Source organism: Phaethon lepturus, unplaced genomic scaffold (assembly GCF_000687285.1).
Source record: "Phaethon lepturus isolate BGI_N335 unplaced genomic scaffold, ASM68728v1 scaffold13748, whole genome shotgun sequence".
In the NCBI taxonomy this organism is placed as follows: domain Eukaryota; kingdom Metazoa; phylum Chordata; class Aves; order Phaethontiformes; family Phaethontidae; genus Phaethon; species Phaethon lepturus.
This window is the reverse complement of record NW_010555624.1, coordinates 26,348-39,445: the sequence shown is the minus strand read 5'-3', so window position 1 is coordinate 39,445 and position 13,098 is coordinate 26,348. Positions and strand designations below refer to the sequence as shown.

At 39.1% G+C, this 13,098-nt stretch overlaps 1 protein-coding gene across 1 annotated transcript in view; it reads left to right on the top strand.

Annotated features, from left to right (window-relative positions):
- The window catches only part of ASB14 (ankyrin repeat and SOCS box containing 14), a 10,559-nt gene extending 2,290 nt beyond the window's left edge, over positions 1–8,269 (top strand). The window contains exons 3-9 of the mRNA XM_010292231.1: positions 314–450; positions 547–705; positions 2,633–2,878; positions 4,484–4,655; positions 5,604–6,147; positions 7,136–7,289; positions 8,076–8,269. Of these exons, the coding sequence (XP_010290533.1) occupies positions 314–450; positions 547–705; positions 2,633–2,878; positions 4,484–4,655; positions 5,604–6,147; positions 7,136–7,289; positions 8,076–8,269 (1,606 nt within the window). The remainder of the gene's footprint in view (positions 1–313; positions 451–546; positions 706–2,632; positions 2,879–4,483; positions 4,656–5,603; positions 6,148–7,135; positions 7,290–8,075) is intronic.
- The last annotated feature ends 4,829 nt before the right edge of the window (positions 8,270–13,098 follow it).

Genomic DNA, 13,098 nt, shown 5'->3' with positions numbered 1-13,098 from the left:
CTACAGTTTCAATAGGACACCTGTTTATACATTAAACTTTCATGCACTATTGCTCACGAGAGAATTGTATTTGAAATATTTTAGTCATACTATTATGAGTAAGTTTTTTCAATGTATAATTCAAAATGCTTTGAGAGTCAATGTCAATCATTGATTGTTCCGTTCATGTAAACCACCCTCTGAGAAAAAAATTGCTTTGACAAAGCAAGTTGTTCATTTTAGATACACTGATGGGGTAAATGGAACTCAATATATTATTTGCCTGATTTTTGTTTTATGACGAGTAATGGGATATGTGTCTGTCTTAAAATATCACAGGCCAAGAAGAGGCCTTGATGAAGTTGGTGAGGCACAGTTCTGCTTTTGAAGAAGCAGATCAGCAAGGCTGGCTTCCTGTACATGAAGCTGCAGCACAGCTAAATAAGAACATCCTTGAAATAACTTTGAAAGGTACAGAGTCCGTATGGTTTTTCACCAAAAAGTTTTACAAAGTCGGGTTTGATGAATCATCCAGCTTCAAATGTGTTCTGCTTTTCTGTATTTCAGCCTCCCGTGACGTCACATGGGAACAGACTACTCTAAAAGGGGAAACACCTCTCTTGGTGGCAGTAAGAAATTGCTTTGTAGACAACGTCCGCTTTCTCCTGCTCAATGGCTGCAATCCCAATGTTAAGAATGAAGAGGGAGATTCTCCTTTAGTTATAGGTGAATACCTTATTTAGGGGTGGAGAGGTGGGGAAATGAGGTGAGATTATAGTTACACATTTTAGGTATCAATTTGACATACTGGACTTCAAATCAATATCTAAAATATTTTGCTATAAGGAGCAAAAAATGTTAATCTCAGTATTGAATGCTTCTGTCCCTGTCTGGTTTTCTTAGACGATATCAAGGCTTTAAATGAGCTAACAATTCCAAGTTAGGGACTGTCACCAAAGTTCTTAGCATTACTTATTAATTGAAGTATTATCCTTATTGGTCTACTGAAATATGGGAAACAGAGAACTAAAAGAGGCTAAAAATCTTTCCCCAAAGTCTGATCCAAGGCAGGGAGCTCCAGGTGCCTACCATCTTCCATCCCTCAGTTGCAAAGAGTTTGAGGTTCAGGCTAAAGATATATCAATAGCTTTTTCCATGAAGTGCAGAGTGTCTTCCTCTACTTTCCTTGGCATGATTTATGCAGTGGTGACAGATAATCAAGTCCTCCTGCTTCTTCATGCTATTACTGTTCTTTCTGTCTGCAGGCATAAAACATTCATATTCTCTGCTTACATGGTGTCTCTTCCATTGCATCAGCTTCTTTTTCTCCAAAGACCATTGTAACTGATTTTGATTTTCAAAAATTATAGCAAGCCTGGTGTATCTGCATTACATAGAGTGTAAAACAGTGTTTATCCCTCTTCAGACGTTGTTAGAATTAATCCAAGTATGACAAGTGAAGAAGTTAGCCAGGCCTAAATTCTTGGTTCACTTCCCTTTTAATTTTTTTAATTGAAGAAGAAGGTCCCGTACCTAGTATCGCTCTTAGTGTGAATGCCATTTTAACTTGATCATGCACAAGTACTGTAATTCTTGATTAGTAAAGAACCATATCTTGCTGAGGTGCTTTTAAAAAATGTTCTGTGTTCATTTCATTTGCTTCACTCAGTTTGGGCTATGATGCTATTATTCTTGGTCCTAACCGAAAAAAGGAAAGCGTGTTCTCATTATCTGAGTTCTAAAGGAGCACTGTAGGTTTCTTGGATGAACCTGTAAGTTTTATTTAGAAGGGTGTTTTTTTCAAAACCATTGTTAAAGGAAGAGGGAAAAGCCCACCTACCATCCTTTTGAAATTACTAAAGTTTCTTGTCAGGGCCACCTGCTTAGCAAAGATGTAGAGAATTCCTGGATACTTTTGAAGTGCACTGTATTAAAATGCACCATCCCCCATGAAGGGGAAGTATGGGATTTACCTAAAGCAGCTATGTAGGTTACAGATAATGGGACATCACAGCTTATAGTACGCTGTCAGTGGTGTTTCAAGCAGCTGTGGCACATGAAGCTTCCCTGCCTAATCTGTCTCCCTGAAGGGCACTCGCTGTTCTATCTGGCACAGCCTGGAAGATCAAAGAGAGGAGGAGGGAAATGTGTTGCCTATTCATTCCATCCACTGGAGCCAATGCAAATTACTCTTTTAAGACCCTTACTGACTTAACAGATCAGGCTTATTAAGCTAAGGCGGCATATGACACAGTCATTTTAAACTTCGTTTCATGTTACGGTAACTGCTTATGAAAATGAATGGAGCTCTCTGAGCAGACCTGCTCCTGACTGCAACAAGTTCCTGTACATGATCTCCATCTAGTGGCAAGGAAAGTTGCATTCTGCTGCATTACCAAACGCAACAGACGATTAGAGAGAGAAAAAGAGATTACCATAAGATTATTCATTAGTATAGTTAATGTTACCCTGGAAACAAAGAACAAACTTGTTGATAAGTTAAACCTTTCAGTGTAGTGTGGCATTTCTTAGTGTGTAAATAGCACTGTCAGGAACAGCTGGAGCTTTCCTGGGCTGCCACATAACAGAAGCCATAGTGCATAGAATAGTGTTAAATAACATTCTGGCTGATACTTCGCTTATTGTCTTACAGCAATTAAACGTGATTCGTATGAGATTGCCTCCTTGTTGATAAGTTCTGGTGCAAAAGTGAATTCGCAGGGTGTCCACAAGAGGACTGCTTTACATGAAGCAGCCAGACTAGGCAGGAAGGATCTGGTGAAGCTCCTCCTTCGTTCTGGAGCAGATCCTGACCCTCGCAGTGGATATGGGCTCACACCTCTAGCACTGGCTGCACAGATCGGACATACAGAAATTATGGAGCTCTTACTGCAAAAAGGTGAGACTTTATTATGTAGGATGTTATAGGAAGAGAAGGCTCGGGGTGGGATAGACTTGCCAGTGTTATAAATATCTGATGGGATGGTGTAAAGAAGACAGAGACAGATTCTTCTCAGTGGTGCCCAATAACAGCACAAGAAGCAATGGGCACCAATTGAAACCTAGCAAATTCTGTCTGAACAGAAGAAAACACTTTTTTTCTGTGAGAGTGGCTGAACATTGCAACGGGTCACTCGGAGAAGTTGTGGAGTCTCCATCCTTGGAGATACTAAAATCCTGACTGGACGCTGTCCTGAGCAACCTGCTGTAGCTGACCCTGCTTGAGCACAGTATTGGAATGTATGATCTCCAGAGGTCCTTTCCAACTTCAACTATTCTGTGGTTCTGCTTTACAACTCAGTAGATTGATTTAGTGACATGTAGGTTCAGTGGTAGAGTTCTTCAAGTGAGTAGAAATTGTAAGCCCCATGTGTTAGTACTGAAATGTCTAAAGCTCAAATGGGACGAAGTGAATCCTCTTTCCAACAGAGAAAACTATTCCTAAATGCAGAGGGAAAAAATTGTTCTTAGCTCAGTAGCCAGTAAAAATTTGCATTATTGAAGTAAAAAGAAATGAACTGTTACCATGTTAGTGAAGATACAGCCTGTAGTGTTAATAGATCCAAACATATACAAAAAATATTTTTAGCTATTATTTGTAGCAAAGTGTAGTAGTCATCAGTGAATACTTTACAAAACTGCAAGCAAATCTGAGACATTGCAGGAGATATTTTGTTTGCATTTTTGGATGGCATCTTCATTTATTTCAAGAATTCGACTCCCAAATCATGTGAGTTGAGGTCCATCTAAAGAATTCCTAGTATCTAAATTTCATGTTATAAGAGAGAGATATATGTATATATACACCTATATATATACATCTATATTCCTTCTAAAGTAGTTAGCCTATTTACACACATTTTTATTAGTCTCCTGAAAGTTCCGTGATTGGATTAAAACTGGTTGTTGTAAGATACGCGTTCAGAAATAGCAACAGAAGTAACTTTCCTTACTAAGGAAAATTAAATGCCATCTGCACCAAGAGGATTGTTGTGATATAGTTAAGTAAAGGCCTAATAAAGACTACATTTGCATAATATTCAAGTGATGTATTAATATTTTAGTGAGTAGTTGTAATTGGTTTTAAATGCAATAATGTTTTCTCATGTAGACAGGTCACCTTCGGGAAGGCCTGACAAGACATTTATGGTGGGGGATTTTATATGATGGCAGTGCTGGGATTGGATTGTATGAACTGTTTCGATCCTGGGTTCTCTCATGTTTACAGTTTTATCTCTCTGGTCTTTGTAAGGTAGAAGGATTGAAATGCATGGTATGTAAGCCAAAAAACAATTGTGTGTATGAATAAGCATAGCAGCAAGTCTTACTGTGTAATTGTGTTCAAAGCAATTTGGACTTTCTTCTTCCTAGGATTATCCGACATGAAGGTTTATGCCCATAGTCATTTTATTTGGTGAAGAATAGAATTCGCAATACCATTTCACTGGAGGGTTAGAGATATTAATTACTGCTGGATATTTACATCCCTGATGCTTCTTTCCAGGTGCGGATGTTCTTTCACAGGCAATGGATTGTGCATCTGTATTATTTGAAGCAGCAGGAGGAGGAAATCCAGATTCTCTCAGTCTTTTACTAGAATATGGGGCTGATGCCAACGTACCAAAGCACTCAGGTCATTTGCCAATCCACAGAGCTGCCTACAGAGGACACTTTCTGTGAGTTAATATACTTAAAATTAAATAATGTTGACACCAGAAATACTAATTTTGCTAATTCTACCTTATTCAAAGCAGGCGGCAAATCTGTGGTTTTGTAGAAGGAAATTTTTTTGACTGTTTAAATATGAGTTTTCTGTGTCTGAGTGTAAGACCGCAGTCAGGATAAAATCTTCCTAATTTTAGGATGAATATACTAATTCCTATAGTATTTCCCCACTCGTCACAAATAGTAACACTGTCCAGTCTGATGTTGAGGTTCTTGGGACATACTCACTCTCTTTGGGTACACCTCATCTCCACCCACCACTGGAAGGTGAACGTGCTAAATAAACAAATAGACTTAGGGGATAGGGCCTATGCCTATTTTAAAGACAAGAAGGTTACTGAAAGATTTTCGTGCTAAAATCGCAACCAATAAGTGAGAAATGTCTTCAATACTCGGAATGCTGCACTGTGGTTAAGAATCTGAAGATTCTTAATTCCTATGTTAATATTTAGTTTAAGTTCAAATATAATTTAACATATTGTATATATTACATTATATGTATTCATGTTATAATATATTCGATTCTATTAATTCCTGAATTCCTATAGATTAAACAATAACAACACTATGTTCTTGACATTCAGGAAAAGCTTCTATTGAGAAGGAATCATTATTCCTCTAGCAAGGAATGGAACTGTTCATGAAAAATAGTATAGTAGAATAATATTTTATGTGTAGTAGGTGTAAAGTCAGTATCCACTGCTCGCTAACAACTTAATTGTTAGCACTTAAAGTCAATGCAGAGGTACAGCACGCTGTGATACTGATCCGGTAGATTAAGACAATTGGGTACAGTCATGATGAATTCTGAAGCCCAGGAACACAGAGAATTTCAAGGATTGAGCTAGGTGAACCAGTATATTTAAGATTCTCACATTCTTCCTTTTTTCATTCTTCAGAGCCCTAAAAAACTTAGTTCCAGTTACTACTTTGGATGCCATTAAAGAAAGTGGGATAAGTCCAGTCCACTCAGCCGCAGCAGGAGCACATCCTCAGTGCCTTGAGTTCCTCCTCAAATCTGGGTTTGATGCCAATTTTATGCTGGATCAAAGAGTACGCAAAGGCTACGACGACCACCGGAAATCAGCACTGTACTTTGCTGTTTCCAACGGGGATATCTGTTCAACGCAGTTGCTGTTGAATGCTGGAGCCCTGCCAAACCAAGATCCCATCAATTGCCTCCAAATAGCCTTAAGAATGGGCAACTATGAGTTAATGAATCTCCTGCTCCGACATGGAGCTAATGTCAATTACTTCTGCAGAGTGAACACTACACATTTTCCATCAGCTCTACAGTATGCTCTGAAAGATGAAGTCACGTTAAGAATGCTGATGAACTATGGGTACGACGTGCACCGCTGCTTTGATTGCCCTCGGGGAAACAGTTCGCATTCCCAGTATGTGACTGATGGATGGACTTCTACTGTTATCAAAGATACAATGGTAAGTGTATCGGATGGCTTCATATGTTGTTTTATGAGTATCCTTCCTAGTTCGCATTCCCAGTATGTGACTGATGGATGGACTTCTACTGTTATCAAAGATACAATGGTAAGTGTATCATCGGATGGCTTCATATGTTGTTTTATGAGTCCTTCCTAAAACTAAATGAAAATGTACTTAATGCAGTGTTAGAAAAGGAAGTTTTGAAACTGTAAGTTTACACACAAAGACAGGAATAGACAGGAAGTTTTGAAACTGTAAGTTTACACACAAGGACAGGAACAGATAAGGCTTTAAAATTAAATAGATGTTGCCATGACTGCAAATAATCATAGACAATATTTTTGAATTGTGAAAATATAGCTAACAACATACTAATGATCAGTACAGAATTGGCTCTCCAGGGCAGTCTTGTCCATGCTGTGAAAGCAGGGACTTGCAGGCTGGCTCGTGGCGTTGTCTTGTATCATTACACCAATACTGGAAGGCTATCGTAAGGAGCCCCTGGAGCTGGCGTGATAAGCACTGAGCAGAAAGTAACAAACCTGGACGAGTCTAAAGGGGTTCCTAGAAACACCCATCAGCGTCATTGCTTTGCAGTTCGTGAAGTCCATTTGAACCTGCTAAACCCTTCTTTAACCTGAAGGGGGTGTGGCATGCACTGGGCTGGTGGGTCCCCCTGTTAAGCATGCTGGGACACAAGTCTAGATTCCACTTACGGAGTGGTAGCACTTCTTTTTAAGCACTTACCAACCGTACAGTTGCTTAAGTTCATTTTGGGATCTAGTACAAAATAACCATCTCTCAGATTTTCCCATTCTACTACTGAGGCTTAATGCAAGCTGACGACCTCTAAAGCTGCCCTGACTGACGGAACACTCCTTCCTGGCATTCTGCTGAAGTTTTGTAATTGCTCTTGTCCTGCAGAGGCAAAAGTCATTTACAGTATTGAATATTATTATCCTATTAAACATCTTGCTTTTATCAGTTCTGTGAAGTGATATCCTTGTCATGGTTGAAGCATCTATCTGGGAAAGTAGTGCGAGTAATGTTAGATTACGTCGATCATGTTAATATCTGCTGGAAGCTAGAAGCAGTTCTCAAAGAACAGGAACTCTGGCCAGACATCCATTTGATTTTAAGTAAGTATCTGACGTTTACATTTGAAATTACAAACAAGCTGTTTTGGGATTGGGGCCTTTTTTATGGATAGTATTTTAGTTTTCATTTTCTTTACATCAGACTGGTGCTTTTCTTGACCCTTGTTAGGCCTAAAGTTATGTTTTGACAGTAAGAGACCTTTTAGTTTAAATCCTACATAGACTGATTTTTAAGTTTCTCTCAGAAGTCTGGTGGACAGTAACTGCACATTTTACATAGAGCACTTGAGAACTTCAGTTAAAACATAGACAACACAATGCTTTTCAAGGGGAGAAAAGCTTTTCCCCCTGCCTCAAGTTGGTGGTACAAATCTAATAAATCACTATTTTTAATTGAGTGATTTAATTCTAGTCTAGATTAATTCTATGCTACACAGATTAAGAAGTAGTGATTCAAAATTCTACTTTTAGTAGCTTCTTCAGGTTAACAGAAAACTGGCACCAATTATTTGAGGTTGAAGTACATTCCCCAAACTTCACTACATAAATTTGCATTAACCTACATTTAGCAAACTTGACAGAAACAAAATCTGTTGATTTAGCTGCCAATGATTGTAAATATAGCCGAGAGAGGTATGGGCTGAGATAAAAGGGTTAGATCCCAACAGGTCTTGTTGTCTGGGGACAGCCACACGCATTTTATCTGTCTATTCACAGAATGAATATGCAGCAAAATCGGGAACAAAGCTTTTGAAAGGTAGCAGAGTATTGAATAAATAGATTTAAGTGAATCTAATAATCTAATCAATCATGTCTCCTCATTTCTAGCAAATCCTCGCTCTCTGAAGCATCTTTGTCGTTTGAAGATACGGGAATGCATGGGCCGGTTGCGTCTCCGTTGTCCTGTCTTTATGACCTTCCTTCCACTGCCCAACTGCTTGAAAGACTACATACTATACAAGGAATATGATCTTTATGGACAGGAAAACTTTACAGGAACCTACAACCTGAACTGTACATAATTATTAGTTCTCTATTTCAAAGAGAATGTTGACGTGGATAACAACTGTCTTGTGCAGCTGCTTTTTTCTTTTGGAATTTTTCTCTCCTATGTATATTAAGGAATACCAGCATTTCCCTCTCTCCCCCTGAAGAAAAGGGGGAGAACCCCAAAACGTAAGTATTGGTGATCCCATTCTACATATCTACTGCAATATAAAATATCTGACAGTTATGGCAATAGTGTTTTAAATGCTTAGTGTGAAAGGTTAAGTAACTGTAAAAATGTAAGACTGCAAACTTTGTGTTATGGCCAAGTTAAAGCCTGTCATTAACAGGTAACAGTACCCCCACGGCAGGGTTCAAACTCAGGCTTTAGTTAAAGGTCAGGGATTTAACTAAAACCAGGCAGGGACATAGTTCTTTTTTCTCTTGGACTTCCCTTTTTCTTGCCAAGACGTAGTTTTTATTTGTCAAGTTCTGAAGAGCGGCTTAAGTAGATTTACTTTTCTTTCACTCAATTAAGCAATCCCACATTCTAAGACGTGAAATGGGATTAACAGCTATAGAAACCTGTTGATCACAGCAGCTAGTGTGAAATACCTTTTTCTGACAGCCATATTAGTTCTGCATCTCATTCTCAGCTAGTGATAGGCCTCATCCACCATGTATTTTCATTACTCTCTCTAGGACTAGGTGTTCCTAGTACAGTGCTGTCCAAAGGTATGCTTGCAGTTTTTGGAGCACTACCTGTCAGCAGTCACCGTTCTTAGGAAGTCTTACATCCTACACACAGGCCCACAGCATGGCTGCTCTTTCTAAAAATACTGCAGATGTCAGTCTGTATTTTAAGGAAAAAAAAAAAAAGTCCATCAACACGCTTGACATTAGTAGTATTTATTCCTTCATTATCAAGTAAGCATAGATTTTTTCCTAGTTATACATGCATCTTTATCACGGAAGTTACATAATTCAAAAGTCTGCTTTTCCCCAGAAAAATCTACAAACCTTATAAAATACAAATTTAACCATAATGTAGTTTGACCCGTTGCTTTTTACATGGTGTTTCTCATATAATAAACTAACAAAGCCCGTGCAGATCTATATCAGTTCAGTACCCATGTGAACGTTTGTGCTGGGATAGCCTCTGTACACGTGGATTCTGATCACTATCATAACCACAGCTCTGCAGAGTGCTACACGTTGCCATGTGACTACAACACGTGCACTAAACAGCCAGCTACCATGGTAAGGATTTTCTTCTTCTAATGGTCAGTCTTTGCTTGTTGCAAAAATAAGTTATCATCAGCATTACCAAGTACAAGAACTTCCTCTGAGGTTATCTGGCTAATATGATTAAAATTAAGAGAAACGATATACAGTTTGACAAAAGAGGGGTGTAACTGCATATTCAAAGTTTATTTAATGGAAGGGAACGCATCCTGTTGCCAATAGTGGTACTTCTGGAAGCCAGAATTATGTAAAAACAGGAGGTTTTTGCATCAGTACAAATCTCACCCAGAAAGTTACTACAGTTAAGCTCTTAATCTACAAAATGCTGACTGAAGCCCTGGCATAATATGTTTACTCTCCATGCTTCCAAGATTAAGACACAACAATTAAAGCTGGCATAAGTAAGTATGCCATTGGAGGCTTGTAATACAGCTGTTCAGGGAAAATGTGCAACGCAGTCTCAAACATGGCAAAAATCACTTACACTGCACTAGAACAGGACCAATCCAGAACATCATTGTAAGAATTTGATCATTCCACTCTATTATAAAAATGACCTGAAAGATTGTACAAAATCCTTGGCTTGCAATATAAACTTCATTAGGAATACAAGTGCATTCACAATGACAGACTGACTTATTCTTGTCATGACAACTTGAGATACCACTGTGGCGGGAGGGGGTGGAAATCAGCTTACTGCTTGGTTAAAAAGAAGAGCCTTAAAGACTAATTGACTTGCAAGAAATTTTGTAAAATGGAGCAACAGAAAGAATATATAATATCAGCTCTTGCTGTTAGACTAGACAGTATCTCTGCTAAATTCACTAAGCAGAGGCAGGTTTTCTTTCTCTGTGTGAATTATTTCCAAAATAACAAGAGACTGTATCATAACACAGTTTTCTCTATTGGCTTCTCCTAAATTCTGTGCCACTAAATAATCAGAATTTACCTTAAAGATACGCACAGTCAAATTTGCTTCTTTATATGAATGCACATAAGTTTTTATCTTCATAAATCCTGTTTCAGGGTTTTCAGCTCTGGGCTTACATCCATACAAAGATGAAATCTGACAGCATCGTAGAGGGGGAACGTTCCTCAACTCTTAAAAGATTACTGTTAGATAGTAAATTGTCTTGATACAAACCCAAACAGATTAAGGAAGTAACAGACTATAAAATTCAAATTAGTTTACACTACCCGCTCATAACCAGCTATATATGGCAGAGTTGTATGTAACTCTTAACTTGTCCTCCAACTTAAACTTGGAGAAATCTATTAGTGGCCACAGAGGAATGCTAGGTATTACCTATAATGCAATAAAATGCATACCCATAAAGCACGCTTTATATATTCTAATATTCATGCCATTACATACATAAAGAATGTATGTAGCTTGAAACAACTGACAGCAAGGCTTGCTCAGTCTGCAGCGTGTAAAACTTCGTAGTGTAACCTTACCTAAGGGAAAAAACGTGTCAGTAACTATGAGGCTGCAATTAGCAATGTAAAAAGTCAGCGCTAAACACTACTGCTCATTTGCTCATTTTACACCAGTGAACCTGTCCTAAATAAGCAACGCCCTCCCTGCCATTTCTCATTTGATTCATGTATATCCATCTGTTTTCTGTAACCACTCCCTTCAATCATTTCCCCTTTTTTAGTGGTTAAGCTGAGAATCATCCAACACAACTGAAATGCACTTCACTTCTATGCTGTCTGTTTTAGAAAACTACCTTTAATGGCATAGATCAAAAGCCTGAAAAGCAAATAGTATAATTCCAATCCTGTATTGCTCAATCTGAAAAATCCCCTATGACAGCAAATGCATCTGCCAACTTTATTCTCCTGCTTTCTTCCTCACCTTTGCAGTTTTAGGTCTAAAACAGTCATGGTAGGTTTCAAGAAAAAATAGAGTAATTGAAGAAATGTCAGAAAATTTAATAAGGCTAATGCAAAACAGGCTACATATCAGAAATCTCTGATCATATCTCTCTTGGATGAGACTGCTGACCTATTAACTGTCTTCCATATGGAGCCAGGGCTCTTGCAGCTAACCAGTTAACACAGTCAGTCCTGCTCTGCCAAGCTGGGGGACTAGATTCTAGGAACTGGAGCCCACTGACTTCATACTCTTCCTGTGCTGTTTCAAAACCACTTCATCTTCAGCAAGTACTTGAGGAAGGTACAGTAAGACACAGTAACCTTGAGCTATGCTGTCCTATTGTTTGACAGAAAACAGAAATATCAGTAAGTAAAAACAAACAAACATAAAAAAAGAGAAGACACAAACTTGAACAATTAGCAGAGACAAACTGGCTGCTGTGCAACTATCTTTAAGCCTATATTTAGGCATAAAAAGGGAAAAAATTGGATTTGCTGCCTCTCTGTACATTTTTGTTGGCAAGAATAAAAGCAGTCTCTTAAGGATGAGAGCTGAGAATAGAAGACTATATATGAAAAAGATGCCACTCTTTTTTAGAAAAAAGCCTCAGATTTGTGTGGTCCATGTGACAGTGCGCTAGCCAAATCTGGCCACAGGGCAATGCCATTTTGGCCTGACTGGGCAACAGCAAAAGCAGGTATTTCTGCAAGTGACTGGCTACTCTGAGGATGAAAAATGTACTGGAACAGGAGCTGCTAACTAACTCAGGGAGGGAACCTGGAGACTGTGCTGCTCAGCCTCCCCCTCCTCTTTGAAGGCAGGGGTACTGTGCCCCATCCAAAGCTGCTGTGGCCCCTCCATGGCTGTGGTGCCAGTAAAATCTGCTCCGAGAGCTGTCATTAGGCCTGCCCGGATGCCGCAGGGGCAGGCACCGCTCCCCTTTCTCTCCTGTGACAGGAGCCAGATGCGGTGAACTTCTGCACAGAGATTCGCGTCTCCAGTGTAAGGGGCAGGAGGAGACTGCCTTCTCAGCCAACACAGGGCCACGGCCGTGCCTGAGGAGAGCTAGGGCAACTGCTCCCTCCGGGCACCTACAGCCATCCAGCAGAGAGGGCTGGGGATTCCTCACTCACTTGATCAGCACACGATGAAGGCCTGGCCCATCACCAGCTGATGGGGGCATGTTCTGGAAATTGCTTCCATTCCCGAACACCAGAACTGCCCTGCAATGAACTGTGACACACTCATAACTGTTGTATTATAACTTGGAGGATAAGTGTATTCTTCTCTTTCTACATTTCCTGTTATTTTCATGCCACTATTAAAGAGATACCTTCTGTTCCACTGTATTTCAGTATTTATAGTAATTAGTGCAAAAATAAATATTTCTCTTCAAACAAGTTTTCCCTTCTGGATCAAAAGGTGAATACACATTTAGTACTATACAAAATAAATACTACACAGGGTAGGGAACACGCAGTTCAGGCCTACAAGCTGTAAACAGACACTGCTTTGAAAAACGCTTTACGGGATTGACTCTAGGAACTAGGATTAGTATAGTCTTACTTCAGAGCTAGTAAATTCTGTTTGCAAAATCAATTTTCATAAAAAGACTTAAAGAGCTTCCACTCATTTTCAGTAAATGTGGTGTACTGGTGGCAAGGCATTTACATACTCAGCAGATTTTTCAAATGATGGAACTCAAGCTGTTCCTACAACTCTAAGTACGTTTTTTAA